General features: G+C 42.3%; 1 protein-coding gene across 1 annotated transcript in view; it reads left to right on the plus strand.

Moving 5' to 3' along the window:
• slc25a26 (solute carrier family 25 member 26) overlaps positions 1–21280 on the plus strand; it is a 57775-nt gene that overhangs the window by 10831 nt on the left and 25664 nt on the right. Inside the window, exons 4-5 of the mRNA XM_084348245.1 lie at positions 1283–1387; positions 2151–2198. Coding sequence (XP_084204371.1) covers positions 1283–1387; positions 2151–2198 — 153 coding nt within the window. The remainder of the gene's footprint in view (positions 1–1282; positions 1388–2150; positions 2199–21280) is intronic.

The following is a 21280-nucleotide window of genomic DNA, read 5'->3' on the forward strand; positions in this document are numbered from 1 at the left end:
TCCGTGGTTAGGTTGCAGCTGTGGTCCTACTCACCTGAAATACCAATAAGTGTTGCGCTGAATTCTTTATAGACACTCCTTCAGGTCTTTTGCTTTTGCTCTTATGTACAAAGAATGCGGTTTATCGGCTCGCTGTGTATTGAATAGAAGAAGTTACACTGTCTTGAAGTAAAAGTGATACAATGAAGGGCTAAACAAAGCTGAGAAATCGACCATGTAATAAACAACAGTCGACATACACAGCAAGAACTGGGGCTGTTTCACATGTTGCATCTGTCAAGTCTTCTCCAGCTCACTTGACTTCCAGCACTGCTGACTTATCCGTTCTCCTTTTATGCCCCACGTATAACCACGTTCTTGCTCATGAGGTGTCCTTGGTGTCTGGCAGAGGAAACAACAGGAAGGACGAGTGGCTGATAGAAGTGAGCCCTCTAGCAGCTGTCGGGGTAGCCTTCCCCTCCTCACAGAGCAATAGATCCTCCAGGGCCCATCTCCTCGAAAACTTCCGATGGGGCCCAAACAGTAAATCAGTATGGATAGCTGAATGGAGATGGAACAAAACAGAAAAAGAGTGAATTTCCTCTTTATTGCACTGCCTTCATCACTCCTTCTCTTTCCTCCTCTCCCCTACATCACGGTGCTGTGGCGAGGGTGGCACCGGCAGACTGGCATCTGTGTGACCAAGGGGAGTCACAGCAGGGGGGCGGCTCACCAATCGCTCTGTAAGATTGCTTGCCGTTAGCCGGTATTTCCGCTCCGTTGCAGGATAAATGGGAAATCAAGTCGCCAGGTGGGCAGCTGTGCCTGCCTGCCTTTAGGGCGATGGGAGTTATGAAGCATAAATATTCATGTCTATCTTCACTAGCTGTTGGCAGTCCATATTTTTGTTGACATATGGTGGATGGGTTGGAACTTGTAGCGGGGAGTGTGGTTACTGAGGTGTGCATGTGTGTCCAGATCTATCAGCGTGTTTGATGGAAGCGTGTGTTCTGTGGACACAGATACAGTCAGCCTGATGACCTTTTTACCTGTTGCTCCAGTGTCATGCCTCTTGTACACACTGGTTTGTTAATTGGCCCAACTGGATGCTAAATAAAGCCCTGTTAGCCTGCCAGCTCGATGTAAAGGCCGTGCCATATCATGGCCACCTGCCACGTAGCGAGAACATTCACAGGATGGTATCATGTACAGCCACAGGGCATCTGCGGCAGATTGATATTTTATGTATTCATGCAACACCGTCAGACAGTGTCTATTTATTCTCGCTCTTTCCATCCTGTAGGTGGCGTGTCTGATCCGGGTACCCACAGAGGTGGTCAAACAGAGGACCCAGGCTTCCCCATCATCCACCACCTACCAAAACCTGCTGGCTACACTCAGAGAAGAGGTACACACAAGTCTAGGCATTTTCTTCAAGGATAACTCCGGTTTATTAAAACTTTGATCTTCTTTTAGTAGATGCTAGACCATCTGACAAGTGCTTTTGTTAGAGCATACTGAAGCCTTAAAGGGGCACTATGTAGTTTGTGGAGAAGAAAAAAAATTACAATAATAATGAAGTTATAGTACAAACTCAGAAATATTTATATTTTCCATAACTGATTAAACAAGCTCTTCTCAGAGGAAAATAAGGTCCCCAGATCACTGTTTGAAGCTAGAAAGGTGGCAGGGTCCGCCAAATATAAAGTAGGAAATTGTGTTGTCCTTCCTCCTCGTTAGTTTGTTTATTCAGTTTATTCAGTCATGAAAACAAAGAGAGTTTGTTTATTTAGTTTGATTGGGCACAAACAATCAGTCAATGAAGATCTTTCTCTTCTGAAACGTTCACCTTCAAAGGTCCTATTTGGAAGAAAAGATGATGTGAGTCTCATTCCTCACGCGTCAAATACTGACACTTTGGGTTTTCCAGCTCGTCAGTAATTAACGAGTTAGGAATGAGAGTCAAAAATCAGGATTATTCTTCCATGTTAAGATTTCACAGATTAACTTAAAATTAATTTTCAAACTCTTCATGTTGTCATTGTTTTTAAATACTGAGCTCATGCTATTGATATTGATATATCATTGACAGTTTCTTAAAGGAAAACATTTTTCTATTTATTGAATGAAGTGATGTCTGTGATTGTAACAAATATGTTGTCTCTGAACAGGGTGTCCGAGGCTTGTACAGAGGATACAGGAGCACAGTTCTCAGAGAGGTAGGATTAATTCAGTGTTTTTCTTTCACCCAATCATTGTTTTTTCTCAGTTGGTCTATTCTGTCTGCCATCCACTGGTGACAGTGATCACAACCAAAGTGACAATGATAGCTGTTTTAAAGCAGATCACACACTTGTTATGTCTGTCTCTGGTAAAGTTTAGTTCGAGGCAGTTGTGAAGCACACCGTGCAGATTCTATTGAAATCAATTTCAAGAGTTTATACTAAGACAATTACTGGACTCCTTGAAGGCTGCGTAGTGAATTCTTTTTGATAGGCTGGACGAATATTGAGGCTTTCCACTCTTCTGATTAAAGACATTTTAATTTCTCTTGGGCTTCACTGGGGATGGAAATATTGATTTACAGTTTTTTCCCCCCTCACTTTCATCTCATTCAATTACTTGTTCAAGATGCTCTTTCTCCTATTAGAAGTACATCTGATTAATTAATGCAATTAGTTGCGTTATAAATGCAAAACAAAACAAGGATAAATGAGCATTGGGCTCCAGTCCCTTGATGGCCGCTCACCTTTTTTCTAATGAAAAAGCCGCTCTCGTTCTTTGATTCATGATCTTCTGTTTAATTGCCCCTGCAGTGCGTGATAACACAAAATGATTGTGGCAAAAGCTGTATAGATCTCTCACTTTTAGCCCTCCCGCCTGCCTGATAAGTTTCAATAGAAGCTGAAAAGAAAATGAGAAAGGCAGGCGGAGAGGGAGACAGAAGTATATGAAGGTGACACTTGTCTTTCCATCCTTTTTTTTTGGGGAGGTGGGTGAGGGCGTAATCTAGTCCCCTCTGCTGTGCTAGCCTGTACTTATTTTCTGCCTCACTAAACTGATGTTATTCACGCAAATTCCATCTGGACAGCCGGGGAAAAAAAGGACAACAAGACACTGTGATTTCTCCGAGGGGCTCTGAATAAATGAATACATTTGGAGGCTGGCGCACGGCCTGTGTGCATACTAACACTAGCAGATGAAACGCAACGGTGGCGGCGGGGATTTGGGGCGCGGGAACGGCAAGGGATGCTCCGCAGTGATTGGCTTTGACGTGTGTCAGGAAGGTAATTCATTTTCTCTCGGCCTCCTTCGCTATCCGCACATCTCCCTGCTTTGACCAAGCGACCCTGTCAAGATAAGTTTGTTTATGTGGTGTAGCGTGCCCCCACTCCCCAAGGCCGGCCCACTAATTGGGGTCCTCTCTGTGTTATATATTCATAAGGTTCACAGGGCTCCTCTGATGGGCATGATATCACTTTAGTACAGGATGTGTCAGGATCGACCACGGTCAGGAGGCTGGCCTGGGCTCGGGAGATGGAGGGGAGGTGTGACTGATTTGGCGATCTGGTTCACATTGTCGCAGCAACCCACGTCTAGATGATCATACGGGCCAGAGCCAGTTTTAAACAGTCACAGGGGCTTTAACACAGCACACCCCAACTCTGCCCCAAGTTTTATTAAAAAAACTTATCTGGACTATTGACTAATACGCATTACATTCTTTTTTCATCTGCACCACATTAATCTTTACTGTTGTCTACTCTCAATTTAAGAGAAACTCTCAAGTGCTGCGTCGGCACCTTTTGGGTTCCAGCTGAATAGAGCATGAAATCAATGAGATTCAGATTGTGGTGAATAAAATTGGGCTGTGAAAAATGACTTTATTCAAAAAGAGGGCGCATTAATTAACATCAGAAATACTTTGCTCATGATTTTAAGTTAAAAGCAAACTTGTTTTTTAGTCCCAGATGTACTTATATTTCATCAAGACTGGTTTTTATTTCATTTTTAATTAGTTTCCAGACAGGCATTGCTCATTTCAGTTTAGTTTTTGTTATTGAAAATCTTTAGTTTTAGTTCAGTTTTTTATATTTTTAATATTATTTTTAGTTTAAAAGAAATAAAATATAATAACAATATGGGCATCTTTGTCAGAGGCAACATTTAAGAGGTTCAGAATAGGTATTTCACTACCAGTGATAGAATGTAACTAAGTACATGTACTCAAGAACTTTACTTCAGTAGAATTTTGAGGTACTTGTACTTAACTAAAGTATTTCCATTTTCTGCTACGTTATACTTCCACTCCACAACATTTTCACTACACTACATTTTTTTTGATAACTTTACTTACTAGTTACTTTTTAGATTAGATCTGCATCAAGAGCCAGATGAGTGCATGTTTAAAATTAACTTAATCAGAAACTCTAAAAACTCTGGTTCGAGAATCACAAGAATGCTGAATATTGGATCTGATAATCGGCCTAGCTGATCGACACGTACTTACATACAGGACATGTAAATATATGTATCATTTACTCTTACATGTACTTTTTATACTTAAGTACCGGTACATTTAATATCAGATACTTCAAGACTTTTACTCAAGTACCATTCATGTGGATGACTTTCACATTTACAGAAGTAATATGAGCACAATATCTTTACTTTTACTCAAGTATGACTTTTAGGTACTTTTTGCAACACTGTTCAATACAAACACAACACTTGAAGGCAGTTGACTCACAGTCATGTAGATGTCTGAGTCTCAATATAGTATATGTGTTTGATATGTTCCCTTTACTCATGTATTATTGTTGTTTTTTTGTTTTGTTGTTTCCTTTGTGAAGTATCTTTTTAGTATCTAGAAAAGAGCTATATAAGTCCAATGTATTATTAATTGTATTACTTTGATCTCAGCTAAATCAAATGTTTTATCACACATTGGTTTTGTTTTTTGTTCAGTTTTAGTTAACTGTAAAATCTTTGCACTCTGCTTATATATCAGCATCTGCTGAGGCCGTCATATTGGCAGGCTCTGACAGGTCTCTCCTTTTGCATAATACCACCTTCCACCACTAGATGGCATGCTAAGATTAGCACTGCCATAGATGTTTGCGCCTCACTTTCTCTCATTTCACCCCCCAGTCTATTTTCCTGTCTTTCTTCTTCTCCATTACACCAATCCAGCTTTATGACATTTATGAGCAGCAGTCACTGCAGTGAAAATGATGGCTTTTTTTTTTTTTTTTTTTAATGGCAAGCCCTTTATTTTTCTGAACTAAAGTGCTGTGAGGTGATCTTGGATTTGATCTAAACTGCTCCAATTTGAGTTTGAGTAATGAGCCTGAGATGGGTTATTAGATAGTAATTTAGTAATGTGAGGTGTATGAGGGCTGCGGAGCGGTAGGTGTAAGTGAAGCTGACAGTGTCTGACACAGTCGACTGAAGAGCCTTGAACATTGTCTGATTGGAATATAGCAGCGGCCACACATCATATATCTCCTCACCTACTCAGTCTGAAAGCCACTTTATCTAAATCCATTTTTTCCTCGCATTTAATTAGGTAAGCACACAGACAAGAAGGGTAATTGAGCTTGCTAAGTGAGTCAGAACAGTCTGCCGTTGAGAAATGTGTTCCTGGTCTTGCTTTTACCAGTGTTATATATTTTTTCTTTAGCCAGCGGCTGAATCAGCCTTAAGGTTTCTCCACCCCAACAGCTGGGACCTGGCAACCTGAGCTACAGGATCTGGCAGTAAGGCTTATGAAACACCTCTGCATCCAGGCTCCTCCACACTACACCTCTGATTCCTCTTTATCCTTCTTCTCTTCAATCCCTTGTTGATCCCCTCTCTGCTTCCTCCATCAGGGGGTTTGGCTGTGAGGAAAGACTTGCTGACTTGGGTTTTAACTGATACCAACAGGCCAAATGACATGTCTTCAACTTTGGGATTTCCGGAGTTATGTACTGTTTTAGAGCTGATTTTAAGGTTTTAAAGATTTTAAGGTTTCAGAGCATTTCACCAGCTGACGTTGTGCTACAGATGGGTGACAAATTAAAGGATAAAAACCAAAGGAAAGTGTATTAGTAAGGTGTTGGGCTGACACAGACAGACAACGCACAGGAGGCTAATCAGGGACAGGTGAAACTAATCAAGACAATCACAAGGGAGGGAAGAAAGACAAAGACAGGAAGTAACACAACATGAGGATGAACCTTACAAAATGAAACGGGAAATAATAAAACTGAATAACTGAAAACTGAATAGTCTTAAAATCCATCTTCATTTTGATCTCAACTGTGACAGACATTGAAAACAGCTGGCAACAAGTGCAATAGGTGTCTCCAGGACCACGTATTTCCCCCCGATCACACACTCCCAAGGTGAAAACAACACTCGCCACACGGTCGCCGCTGGTAACAATTGACTAACCACTCAATCGACTAAGCGTTTCAGCACGCATCGACCCCCTACCACATTCTCTCCCTTGCATTCCCTTCACCCTTGCAGGGCCCTTCTGCCCCTCGGGGAACCGAGTCGAACCCCCAATTCGGTGTGTTTGATTCCCCTCGTTTCCCTGCGGAGCTCCGGTCACACTGGATTCAATCTGAAAAGGTGGATCCGTGTGTGAGTTTGCAGGTTTTTTCTGTACGGTATGTGTAATCACAGCCAAGCAATGACATTGTTTTGGCGTGTACATTGAGTTACGACTGTCACATACAGAGAAGTGAGGGAAATCTGCTTCCACTGCTGGGCTGCTGAGGTCCAAACCATAAGGTAAGGCATGCAGCAGAACAGAACAGAACAGAGCAGAGCTGACCCCTGCTTGGCCCTTTCTTTGGAAAGGAGCCACTCTTCACTGTCTTTGACGCAGGTTCAAAAGGGAGAGGTGAGGGGAATCACTCTCATATCCTGTCTGTGTGCGCACTGATCCAGAGAGGCTCATGTTTATACACCCTCATATGACTAAGACAGAGAAGAGGAGAGACAGAGCAGAAAGAGGGAAGAGAGACAGAGCAAGGGAAGCAAAACGTGTTTATTTTTCTCTACATATGTAAAGGCAGGATTTGTGGGACACGTGTGAAGGAGTGGAGGCTTCCTCCTGCTTTGTGTTTAGAGTTGGACCCCGTCAGAGCGGCTGCCATTAGTCTCTCACAGCCAGACAGCAAAGCAGCCCTTCTGCACGGCTTCAACACCTTGAAAAACTTAACAAGAGTGGATTAAATGAAATGGAAACCAGCAAAAAGAGAATTTAAACCAAGGAAAATATTAAACTGTCGGTTGAAAATCAAATACAATGCCCATCTTCGAGATGATCATTCACTTACCTGGTACCTTTTCTTGTTCATTTTGGACTGATTGTAAGGACCGTTTTCAGTTTGTAGCTTTTCGCATTTGCAAAGTTATAGAAAAAAGTTTTTTTAAGCAGTGAAATGGTTTTGCTGGCTCGAGTGGTTACAAAGATGGAGGAGAATGTTTTAAAGAATGTGAGCTACTGGTGTTATCTTATCTGTTTACACTGCGATCAATGGGTCCAGACAAAACCTGTTGACCTCTTTAGATTTGACCCTTGACATGACTTGACCTGCAGAAGGGTCTGTGTGTGTGTTCAGTTGTTTCTGCAATATGGTGAACTGATATAATGTCTGCTATCCAGGTGTTTTGAATGTATTGTCTATAGGACATAAGTATGATAATTACACACACAAACGGCACATACACATACACAAAAACAAAAAAGTTGAATTCCCAAAAAGTTCTTGGGAAAAATGCCCATTCGCTTTCCTCTTCATGCCGAGAGTTAGATGATGCCATTCTGTCTGTACACTTATTATAAAGCCTTGTACAGAACTAGAAACAGGTGGAAACAGCTTGCCTGGCTCCGTCCAAAGGTAACAAAATCTGTCCACCAACACCTCTTAAGCTAACTAATTACCATTCCTGTGGTTTGGATCTTAAATCGTTGGGCAACTTTCAGCTGAATTATACCAGACGAATTAATCAGTCACCTCATTTTTTTGTTCAAGAAATGTTGTTAAAAGATAAGTTCCCCCAAAAATGAAAAATTCTGTCATTATCTACTCTCTCCCATGCAGAGTTTTATAGGCTACAAAACATTTCCAGAGCTTCACAGCAAAACAGCATTGCAGCATTCTCCTAAACAGCTGGAGCAGATGGGGACTTGTTTCTAAATGTAAAAAAAACAACAACAGAAAATGGCTTCATAGAGCTCATCCACTTTTATCCAAGTCTCCGAAAGCCCCAAGATATCCGATATCAGATTTGAAAGGCTAATATTTACACCCTCAACGTGCGGACGAGCTTGTGCACCCACTTTGGACTGGGTGTGCGCCAACTCTTAGCAGCTACAGCAAAGATTTCAGAGTGTAAATAACTTCTTTATAAATCACTTTGGGATCTTGGGGATTCAGAAAACTTAGATTATGCCGGATGAGCTGTATGGAGCCATTTTATGAGTTGTTTTTTTGCACGTTTTAAAACAAGTCCCCATCTACTTCAGTTGTTTAGGGGAATGCTGCAGTGCTGTTTTGCTGTGAAGGTCCAGAAATGTTTTGTGGACCATGGAAATTCACTTGACTATATATCAGCACGAGGGTGAGCAGATAATGAGTGAAATTTCATTTTATGGTGAACATATCTTTTAAGAACATTTAATTGAGCTGATAGGGTTTCATACACCACACTGGCACGTGCTGTCTTACTGCAAAAAATTCTTACTGCTCTTGTGCTTTTTGGAATTTTCTATTATATCTTGTTGTGAATCATCTGTTCATTGGGGTGGAGGAATGCAAACACTACAAAGGAGGTGATTGGATGACAGGAGCTTGTTTGGGAGCGGGAGCTAGTGCCTGGCTAAGGCAGAGCCCCTCCAAATGGCTAACCAAATTGCCTGTGTCACAGATGGTATTGCTCAGATTTTATTGTTATGGTTGGTCTTTAGGACACAATCGGGACATAGTCTGATTAGCACTTCTCAGTTAGAAAAGCAAGTAGGCGAACAGGCGCAGCAGTAATATCTGAGCTTTGAGTTAATTGATAAGCCCTCTACCAGTTAACCAAAAGAAAGAGAGAAATTGTAGAATAAGAGCCTCAATTCAACTTGTTTGACTGGAGTTTGAAGGCAGCCAGCCACAGCTGTAGAGAGGCCTCAGCTTGATATGTCTATTCACATCGTGAGCTTTAATAGTGTTCATTTCTTTGATGAATCACTATCTGTCCGCCCGCTTGAGTTATGGACTATTTGTTCTGAATGCTGCCCCTGTTAGAGATGTTTGCAGGTCAGGCCGACCCTTGTTAGAAGAGTGATGGCCTTCTTAAGCTACGGAGAATGATTCCTCTTAGTCACTGGATGATCTCTATCACTTTACCACACATGTCACTCCGGGGATGAATGGTTTTCTCCCGCCACCACTCCGGATGACGGATGGACGAGCTCCTCGACTGAACCTGACATTTACATCAGTGTAGTTGTGTGAATACAACTGTACTTTCACATTTTTTGTCTGAGCTTCTGTGCCATGCCATACATTGTCACACATATTAAATCCCCCTTATACATCTAGTCCCTCTGTGGTGGACACTGGCACAGTGGCTTTTGCCGCAAATCTGACTAAACCTCAACAGCATTTCTTAGATCAACACGTGGTCTTATTAATGACTTCTACAGTCGGATGTGCTTAAGGAGGAGTTAGCTGCCACGCTGCTAGACCCCCACGTGTGCCTTCCTGCTCGGTGCAGACTTGGCCGGGGGACAGTGCACGGCTTTCTGTGCTTCCCTGTTGAGGATGATGCATTGGACGTCTCTGCCACTGAGAGCCATGGATCACAAGCTTATGTTAAGTACGTTTGTCCCCACTGAGCTCTTCAATCCGCTCAAAAATCCATCATTGTGGCTATAATTTGTAATGCAGGGATTCTCCGTGCATTTCTGCGTTTTTGCACTGAGACTTATTACCAATATCTAGCGCCAGACATTTTTCCAGGAAAAAGACACTGTTGTTTTAGCTGTGCAACTATAGATGTTTTTATGCCTCTCCCCTCTGCTGTATGTGTGAGTGCCGTGGACTTGAGTCTCGGGGCTACGTTTGCGTCCCACAACTTTACGCATGTTTGTCTCAATGCGAGCCGAAAACCTTTTGGTGCTCCACATGTGTTTCTAATAACACGCAGCCCGGACGGCCTGGCAAGGGACTGAGGGTGGGAGAGTATTTAAAGGAGAGAGGAGGAGGGGTAGGTCTGGAACGGAGGGAAAAGGGACAGCAGTGGTTTGGATGTCGTGTGGAAGGAAATGCTTGTCAAGAGTATGCTCCTGTATGTTAGTATCTGGTGCCAGCTCACAAGATTGAGTATGATGTATTATTCCCCTGACGGCAATACTTGCATTGCAGATTTTGCTTGAGTTGGACACCTGTTCCACTTGAGTTCAGCCGGCATTAAAGTGACATAATACCCTAACTGCCTAATTGCTGTAATACCCAGTCAATCAGCCGATTATAAAGCCACTGTAAGAAAACCTTTACATCAGCTAAACCTTCAATCAAATCCACTCTGAATAACACTGAGGTCTTATTTTTCACTTTATCCTGGAGTGACAGCAGAGAGTGAGAGTTAAGGGAGTGGAAGGAGTATAAATCAGTGCTGTGAAATAGCCAGACATGGGGAAGCACCCGGTAATTACAGCACCACTTCTCTTTCATGAGAAGCAACGATGCATGTCCTTCTCCCTCTGCTTTTCTCCCCTCCTTTCCAAAACCAGACAGTCCCATCTCTCATTTCTGTGGCTTTACATTAACGTTAAATCCCATGTAAAATATGACCCCTTTTGAATTAAATTGGCTTTTGGAATGTAAATCATTCTAGAGTTGCTTTTTTCAATCACGTTACGCATTGCAGGACTGTATTGTAGGTTGCAAGTTTTTTTTTCTGTTGCATAAGTGCCCTTTTTCCCAGACAGTCATATGAGGCTCTCCAGAAACAGCACCTGCTCCCCTCCACCCCACGCCACCCCACCCAGGCATATGCCTGCCCCTGTTTCCTCACAGCCATCATCTTGCTCGCAGGAGTGCTTAAGACCCAAAAGCATCTGGAACAAACCACCTGAATGTCAAGGGTCACGCTGTGATGTCACTGCTTAATGTCCAATGGAAAAAAGAAATATAAAGTGTCACTGGCACCACAAGAGCTCACCTCACTCAACCCCGGCAGAGGTTAAGAGTTCAAACCAATTCATAATTCAACACTCATCTACATTCAGGGCAGTCCAAGCCGGAGCTGTTGTTTATGTGAGCCAAGCGGTAACATGGTTTAATCATATACTACAATAGTAATTCAAACCAGGTCAGATTAATGTAGGAGTTAACTTTTTTGTACATGTTTGATATCAACAATAGCTGTTTCCTTTCTGTATCACGTAAGGAAAGGTTGCAAAAATAGTCGCAAAAAACTCACTTAAGCTCACTTAAGGTGTTTTTTTAATGCTCACATAACGTGCTTGATTAGAATTGGAAACACATTTTCTGAATACCTTCTGATACAGCTAACATTCAACTGACATGACCAGCAGTTTCTGCTTCAAGAGAAGAAGAAGCTTTGTCTGAGGTGACTGGTTTCATTTCATCTTCTTTGAGTTTTATTGGCAGATGGCAAACTTTCTGGCAATCTTTGCATTTTGCACCCTCTACTTTTGCTACTCTTGCCATCATGAGCCTACTGTACATTGCCAACATCTGACAAAACGTGATCGTGTAGCCAAGTTTATTTGCTCTACACCAGTTAATGGAAAACCGGATAATTTATATTTTCTTTTTTTCCCATCTTTTTTTAAACATTTCTGAAGTTACCTTCAAATTCATTTGACAGTTAAAACCGCAAGCAAAACAAAACAGGCCCTAGTGCCCCTGAACGAGTCAGGGTGTGCTGCAGCCGTGGCCTCTTGGCCGAGCACGGACAGTTCGACATGCCTCTGAAGTTTCATGTGTTTTGGGCACTGCGCACTGGAGTTCATTGTAACTTCCAAGAGTGCTGCAAGAGAAGACGCAGTAATTACATGTTAGATTGATTTATATCAAGGGTAGACTGCACTGTGTAAATTTCATGTAAATCAAATGATGATTGTCACACAAAGCTTACTTCCTGTTGCTAGTAGCTGGCTGTTGACCATTCCTCCTCATTAGCAAGTTGAGGTGTTATGGCCGACACAAACACGTCAAATTAAGGGAAGATTGGTCCATGTACAATCAAGTTACAGCAACTTCCTGTTTCATGGTGACTAACACGTTGCCACAGCAATGGCATCCAGTGAGAAGTCACAATGTTCAACAAACACCATAAACACGACCCAAAGAATTAAAATTTCATACATCAAGGTAAAACTACTCGCAGAGACTGCTTTTTAATGGGTGCTAGTGGGTCATTTTGGCCCACCTATTGCCAACAACCATAAAACACTTAAATATTCCCCACTTGTGACGTGTGTGCACATCAAGAGTTTTCAAGCAACTTTAGCCCTTTTAAAATGAGGAGGTCATCTCAAACAAAGGAGCAATCTTTTTGTAAAAGTTGATTGTTCAGCATGCCTACTTCTTTCCAGCACATCTACACACACTTTTTAGCCCAGGTGGCTGGGCTTGGAAAATTGATTGGTCTGATGGGTGGTCCCCTACTTTGGCCCGGACTGGAGCATCTAACTATTGGATGGATTACCATGAAATATGTACAGACATTCATGGTTCCCAGAGGTTAAATCCTAGCAACTTTCAATTCAGTTGTTAGCTTAGCACCCCAGTTTTCAGATTTGAGGGAGAAAGTTTAAATATTGGCTCAAGTGCTGTGATTGTAGTGGAAGAAAATCTGTTACTCGGTGACCAGATGGATAACATAGTACATTTTTATGGCGTTTTTATATTCACTTATGATAGGCAAGCTGGACATTTGTTGTGCAGCCGTTTGTCGAGCTCTGTAACAAATTGATCACGTCCGTGCATGGCCTTGTTTGACTAACTCATCCATCTGTGTGTGTGTGTGTTTAAAGTAGTTGCGTCACTGCCAGTATACACTTCTCTCACTATGGAGATACTGTTACTTCCAGCTGTGCTGCTGCTGTTCTTATCTGATTCCCAGCTGATAAGATATGTTTCTGTTAGTGAGAAACGGGGAGAGAAACATTTCAGTTGGCCGTCAGGCAGTGATTGGTTAGCTGGAATGACTCTGGTCTGTATTTTATTGCTGTGGGCACTGCTCCCAGAGAACATAATGTGTGTGCGTCTGCACCTCTGCAGTGTGTGTTTCCATACAGGCATGCGTGTGTGTGTGCCATGCTGGAGATAGCACGCCGTTTTATTCTGGACCCTCCTGATCGCTTTACTGTAGTTTGCTCTCTTTCCTTTAAAGGGAAACTCTCACATCATTGCTGAGGGTATTTAACAGTCTTGAATGTTACCTGTATTTTTAAACACACTTTTATATATATATATATATATATATATATATATATATATATATGTTATCAGAAAAATACAGTAAATGCAAACTTTCTGCTATTTTGTCTATCTGTTCATAACATACCCAGTATGTAAATGCTGTGCTGACATAATGCTGCCCAGTTACAGCTGACCACTATTAGCACGCAAATATCTTGTCTGACAATTGCACCACACGTTTGCATGCATGGTAGAAAATCCAAAACAACTGAACAATAGTGACAGCATTGTTTGACTCGCACTGGTCGGACCAGCTGGCTGACAATAGCAGCTAACTATAAACCCAAGAAATGGCATTCATTTACATTGTCGGTTGTATGCAGACATTTGGTTATGCACTCAGCAGTAGTCGAGGGCTGCTGTTTCTGTAGTGATGGTTGTCTCTTGCAGTTTATGTTTGAAAGTGCCTGTGTAGTAGCACATAAATTCAGAATTCCTGCGCTGCTGCCGGTGATAGAATCTGACAGAAATATGCAGCCCTCTGGTTTAGTTATCTAAACCATAATGGGTTTGGTTCTGTTGATTAGAGCCGTCTGTTCCATTTTGGCGAAGTTCTCCCAGCTAGTTTGTTAATATGCTCCTTGTGTCAGTTTTTTAATTTTTGTGGTAAGCGCTGCCAGTGGCTCAGTTAGATACTGCTGGGGATTTTCTTCCAACTAACACTGTGTATGTTTGTCTGTAGGTTACATTCATAACCACAATTCTCCTGTTGTTCCTTTGATAGTCTCTGTGCGCAGATTCAACAGTCTGAACAATCCTATCATAAATCGTCCACATTTAAACTCATTACATGCAGTTGGTTAGCCTCTTTGGCACCAGTTGGTTGAATGTTTTCTCTGAAATCATCCTAAATTGAGTTATTTGTTAGCACAATTGGAGAAGACAGCGCCGCACCCTTTGTGGGTAGCAGCTAAAACACAGACAGTTGAAGCTTTTTTATTCACTGATTATTCCCAAAAATGACGCTGATGGTACACGTTCATTTCAGAAAACCACACAACAACCATAGTTTTCCCACCTTGAGTATGAAGCAGAGATCATGTTGAGAGGCATGATACCCTTTAAGCTCCAGATTGCAAGCATTCCTGTCGATGTAGGAATCATTTGCTGGTGAGAAGACTCTACGCTTCTCGGTCAGCTGTATAACCACCCTAATGCTGCTCCACCAACCCTTTCCCACCATCACATTTGCTCTCAGTCCACTCTCCCATGTCTTACTCGTTCCCTCAGCCAGATCCTCAGGCGCCCATACATCTCTCTTCCTGTCAGCAGCTAATTGGTTGGCCCTCAGGACATCCTGTGTCACACCACACCACCATTCATTGGCTAATATGCACTGTGCCGTGGATGTCATCTGTCAGTAGCTGTGACAGATCCAACGTCATATTTTTAACCCAACGAAAGATGAAGTGTTTTCAATTAGGTTGATTTATTTATCCAATAAATTATGCATTAAACACAGCTTGTTCTCCCAATATGAAAATACTAACTGTGAGAGTGTTAAGACATTGCATGTTAATGCGTTGTATTAGCAGCAGCAGGCTATTCTTGTCATCCCTTCATTAAAAGCTGTGGAGAAAAAGAAGCCTCAGGTGTGTGTAGATAAGGAAGCCTGTGTTCTTCCCTCTGTGCCTTTGCCTGTTCTGCTGTATCAGGTGTCCATTTTGAAGCAACAAGCTGCACACAGGTGGGAGGAAGAAAAAAAAATCACAAGCACAACATAAATATTATTCAGTTTCTGGGAAGCATTTCTCTCATGTCGATGGAATTGCTCTCTTGAATCTATGCCAGCACACTGTTTCTCTCCCACCACCTCTCCTCCCTCTTTCCCTCTGCTCACTCCCTCTCTCCCTCCACCTCAGAACAAGTCTTAATTTGTCGGGAATCATACCGCCCTGCGCCGCCATCCGCCGGAGCTGCCGCGGCTCATGGAAACCGTAGGCCAGCTGCGATTTGATTTGCCCACGGATGAGATGTGCCGGTGCTTAAACCTCTCCCTAGTTTGGCTTGTTTAAACACAGACACAGGCGCGCACACACACACACACACACACACACACACACACACACACACACACACACACACACACACACACACACACACACACACACACACTCTGATCTGCCCTTGGCATTCAAAACTGTCAGATGGAATTCTTTCGGCAAGTGCACTGACTCTCGTTCTAGTTTTTACAGCGCCGGGGAGCTGGAAAGGTTGGGATGAGTGATTGCTAGTCGCTCAAGGCAGAACACTCCTCATAGTTACACAGTATAGGCCTTAAAGGGACACGAGCTCACGCTGCACGGCCTCCAACACTCCCTAATCTGTGACAAATTCAGGTTTTTGAGGAACTGCACTGAGCACGGGCGGGAGTTATGCTTTCTATGTGTTATCGGTTTAGGTTTGGATAGGCATATGATTTGTGTGAAGTGTGCCTCAGGGGAGTTTAAAGACAGGTGTGTGTGTGTGTGTGTGTGTGTGTGTGTGTGTGTGTGTGTGTGTGTGTGTGTGTGTGTGTGTGTGTGTGTGTGTGTGTGTGTGTGTGTGTGTGTGTGTGTGTTTGAACTAAGACAGCATATGTGAGTCTGTTTTCTGTTATGGGGAGAGCAGACCTTGGCTTCCACTAACCGACACTATACAACCACCAAGAGAGAAGTAATCCAACCTTCTCTCTCTCCCTCTCTCTCTCTCTCCCTCTCTCTGACTCCCTCTCTCCCTCCCTCTCTCTCTCTGGCACTCTCAGTTTCCCCCCTCTCTCCCCTCCGCTCTCCCTCTGTCTCTCCCTCAGGCCTCTCTTATGAAGTGAGAGGCCAAACACAGGCCCGGAGTGCCGGATCAGGCTCCTTCTATCGATTGACTTTATTTATGTGTTTGTTTATTTATTTAAAAGGCCCTGAACCCCTCTGTCCCTGAGGGGTACTTATGTGCCACACATACATACATACATACACACACACACTCACACTCACACACGCTCTGTCTCTCTGACTGGACTGTGCGCATACAAATTCCTCCTGTGCTCCTGTGTTTAGCCAGGGGTTGTTGCAGCGTCACTGCCGGGTGGAACGTGTAGTCACTGCAGTAACTAGGTGTGACATTAGCTCATATGTGCACGCAAAGCTTGTGTCCAGTGTTTAGAAACATAACATAGAGCTGCCCATAATAGGAAAATGCCTAACGCCCCATGTGTGGTTAAAACTGGACTGATGCTAGAAAGTTGAATAGGCTAGTGCAGCCGGAGTTACAGTCGCTAAATCATATCGTTACACTGTTTGCATGATAAGACAGCTGCATGATGCTGCGATATTATTATTATTATTCATTGATGTTCATCACGATCATGATTATAGGATCATATTCTAAAGAAGCAATGATTAACAACTTAAAGGTGCAACATATAAGAGTTTTAACTGATTTGAATATAAACTGAATTATCAACAGAATGTCAAGAAATAAGAGTTTTGACTTTATATCAAAGACATCTGTCTTTCCTGAAAAAAAGAAAGATCAGTATATGTGGACATTGTTTTGGTAAACAGCATTTGTGAGTATAAATACTTCCATTAAAATCTAAATATTTGCTGAGAATAAAACCTTGCATTCAAAACCGAGTGACAAAAATTGAAAAAAAGATTCCTGCAATTACAATTTTAAAACACATTGGTGTGTGATTCTGTTTCATTTTCACAATAAGTACAACTGATATTAACATCAGCAAAGTGTGTCCTCCCTCGTGCCCCAAGCTCCCAGCCTGCTAGCTGCCAGCTAGCAGCCTGCCAGACTGGTAGCTGCACGGCTAACTGAGCTAACTGGCTAAGGACAGCTACAATTTGCAACAGTTAGCGGTTTGTGTTGAATTCAACAAGTGGGAAATCCTTACATATATTGTACCTTTAAATTGTGATTTGCCACATCATTTATCCTTATGTACATCAATATAAAAAAGATTGATAAAAAACATATCTGTCCTGAGCTGGTATCCAGAAGCCGTTTGCTGGAGTTATTTTAGGGTTACTGCTAAGAGCTCAGGGTATTGCAACATGTTTCCTTATACGTTATCTGTCATACTTCACTACAGTATCACTAACCAGTTTGTGTGTATTTGTGTGTGTTTCTCTGACAGCTGTGCTGTTAGAAGTGATTGTTTTTGTATTTTTGTTTTTGCGTGTGCTCCTGCAGACAAACAGGTCTGGCTTCTTCTGCTCGGTGACTGAGGCTGAACACTTGGCACAGTAACACGCTGATGTGTCAAACACCACCTGCCGCTCTGCTTTGAGTTATGACTTTATCAACTCTCAACATATTAAAATCTGATCTGTCTGTTTGTTATCAGCGTGTCACCACAGTCAGTTCCTCGTCATACTTTTGTGACACGCAGCAGATGGAATGTGGGTGCGTCTGAATGTTTGTGTGTGCGTGTGCTTGTATGACTTTGGCAAGTGAGTTCAGCTTGCAGCCCTGTTGCATTAGCAGGTAATAAATGTGGACTTAGACTCGGGGCTTTGCTTCGCCTGGCCAGTGTGTATGATTTTTTATTTTGTGTGTGTGTGTGTGTGTGTGTGTCTTCATAGTGATTCCTCACTTTGAATAGGGCTGCTGTTGATCGTTTCGACATCTGACTCCCATCTGCTTTCTCTTAAAAGCTCTCCCCTCCCCTCTTTTCTCCCAGCTCTTCCACCTTACCCTCTCTCCCCCATAAAAAATAAAAATACAATCTGTGTAAATCGGTATTGAACACACAAAGTTCAGAGAGTATCAGTGTGCAAGGGGAACTGATTAGTGACTCACCATTTCTTAACATGATGACCTTAACATGTAAAAGCAGCCATTGTTAATTTTATTTTGCATATAAATTGAATTTGGGAGAGCACATATGGTCTCATTTGAAATGGTACATTTGCTAAATTCCAAATCCTCGGCTTCATGAGGTTTTGCCAAATGGATTTGGAATGGTCACTCAGTATCAAATACTAACAGAGGATCCAGCAGACTTCTCTGGCTCATGAATCATTCGCTCTTTTGCTCATTTACTCCACATCTGGTGGCAAGAACAGAGCAGAATGAGTTGCAAGTGCGCGAGTTGTTGGGTTCACGATTGCACCACAGTGTCTTGACTGAGTTAGAGCGTGAAAAATGTTTTTTCTGAATACTGTTATTTGGGTCTGGGATTTCATAATATGGCAGTAACATCTGGGAGGGCGTCCTTATTGTCATCATAGTGACAGTAAACAACGTCATTAAGCATATACTGTCTTTGTGAATCATATACTGCGAGCTTTGACACAAAGTGTTTTCAGCAAGGTGGCAGCAGTCCATCCGTGTGGGTGGAAATCTAGATGAAACAAAACTGTCGATCTAGACAGTGATAAGAATTATCAGCATGTTTGCTATGTGAACAATTGGATTGCTTGTAAACTGTTGTGTGAAAGATGACATGCCTTTTAGTATCACATAAGTGATTACAAAAGAACTGAATCAAACCATAGGAACAACTTCACAGTTTGTGTTTTATATATTTAAATGCACATGCCACTGTTAAAGGTAGGCTGTGTTTAAAGAACGGCAGCTAGCAGCAGTTAGCGGTTACTTTAGCAACAGAGGTACCCGTATTTGTCCCAAAGAAAACTCCCGGTACTGTAACTGTGTCGTTCTTGGTTGTGGTTATTGGGAGGCTGCTTGTGGTTAGCAGTACTTAGCAGTGACTTTAGTAACAAGTAAAGCAAGCGGTCCAGAGTTGAGATGGAGTAGCATCAGTGAGTAAACTTGGAAATGTTTTCTCCAAAGAAATTATAGGATTCACCCAAATCAGTGAATAAAGTTATAAAATGGTGTTGTTGTACATTAATCCATGAGGCCGGCCCTCAGAAACAATCCGCTCTGGTGGTGTCCTTGTTTTCATGCATCTACTGCAGCCTCATAAAACTAAGAGAGCATATATTGGATGCAAAATTAGCACACAGGGCAGGATGAGTCATCTTTTCTTTTTACTCTAATCTACCCATCAGAATACCAACAAAATGAACTTTTTGCGATCGTTGGGTATGATACTGTCTTCTTTGTGAGTTATAGTGCAAAACATATGTGGGGCACTTCATGGGGACTTTTAGCAGCTTGCCAAAGCAGACGCCTGTGTCGTTTTACACAGGGCTGTTTTCAGTCCAAACCCCCACTTATTCCCCTTGGTTTGTTGTCAGTTTAACTCATAGTTTGGTGCGTGTTATTGGTAAGAGATTTCTGGTAATAAAATGTGAAGTGGAAATTTTGTTGATCAGCAGTGGTTGAAGAATTGGCCAGGGGGGTTTGTTTAAATTGTCCTGTTGTTGTTGATTTTTAACCAACCAACCAGCCAATCGGTATTCTTTTATGCCTTAGTGTTAAAGTCTCTAGTGCACTGTAAATGTTAAATGGACTGTACAAACTACTGTAACTTTATATCATCTCAATGGTACTATATTATGCAACATGTCTGACAGGCTGGAGATAAATTATTACATTTTGTTGGAAAGCATTTGAGTTCTGGTTTCCAGTGAGGTTGGTTTTGGAGAGTCGTTCTACAGTAGCAGCAGGTAGATGTTTTTAAACTGCAAACATTAAGGGATGAGATCCTTTTTGAAAAGTCTGCTGGAAAAGATGAATAATGTCTCCTCTGTTGGTTTGGCCATCTATACATTTGTCTGCTTGTCTCTCCATCTTAATATCTGTCTTCCTTAGTCCTTCTCTCTCCTCCTAAATACTCATCAGTATGCAGAGGCTGCAGTATGACCTATTAAAAGTCATTTGTCAAATTGCAGCCAACTGGCTTGCCTGCAATCAGGCTCAATGTGAATATATTTTGACATGTGTTTTTCCTGCCCTCCGCTGAGTGCTTAAGGACCTGTGACAGCCCAAAGCCTCTCTGAATACTAATAAAGTTAGCGCTAATACAGTTGGCAAGGACGCACACACACATACACACACACACACACACACACACACACACACACACACACACACACACACACACACACACACAGACTGGAGCACTGTCAGCAGAGTGACACAGCAGATACAATGTCCATATTCCTGTAATATAGTACCTGACAGTCACAGCAAGTGGCACTGTCACCTTTGATCACTGACAAAATGTGTCAACCGGCAAACATAAAATGCTGCTCGTCAGACACACAAACACACACACACACACACACACATAAGCAGAAATATGATTAAGCGCGCAGACATATTCATGCACAAAAACACCAGGCACACACATGCAGGATAGCAGGTCTGTGTGAGAGCCGGTCATGTGTTTCCCAGCAGTGGAATCCTGTCCCTGGAGGCCAGCTGGATGACACAGATGTTTGTGGGCTTTGGGAGCAGATGCTGCTGAGCTCCTGGAGCACAGTCTTCACTTTGTGTCCAAGCTGCAGAGACAGATTTTGGCATGATTTTTTTTTTTTTTTTTGGGAAAAAAAGGGTATATGAATATATCTCTAATCTCAGAGGTGACTCAGTTTTGATCCTGACTGTTTACTTTGGAGTTCAGTGCAATGATCAGCAGAGGTGAATGGTCAGGGTGGAGAGGGTACACTGGTTGACAGAGAGGAGATCATTTGATAGAGGTTTGATGCACAGTGAAGACAGACTTATAATTTAGACAGCCGGATGCATAGGGCCTGAAATTAAAGGGTATCTGATATCACCGTGTTGGTGTTGTTCCCACAACATCATAAGTAATGTTGTTCCAGGACCATCATTTCAATGAAACTGCAACAAAGTCTGCATCTGGAGAAGGTTGTTGTCTCTGAGTGGTTAGA

This window comes from Pagrus pagrus, assembly GCF_965226575.1.
Source record: "Pagrus pagrus genome assembly, chromosome: 3".
Classification (NCBI taxonomy): Eukaryota; Metazoa; Chordata; class Actinopteri; order Spariformes; family Sparidae; genus Pagrus; species Pagrus pagrus.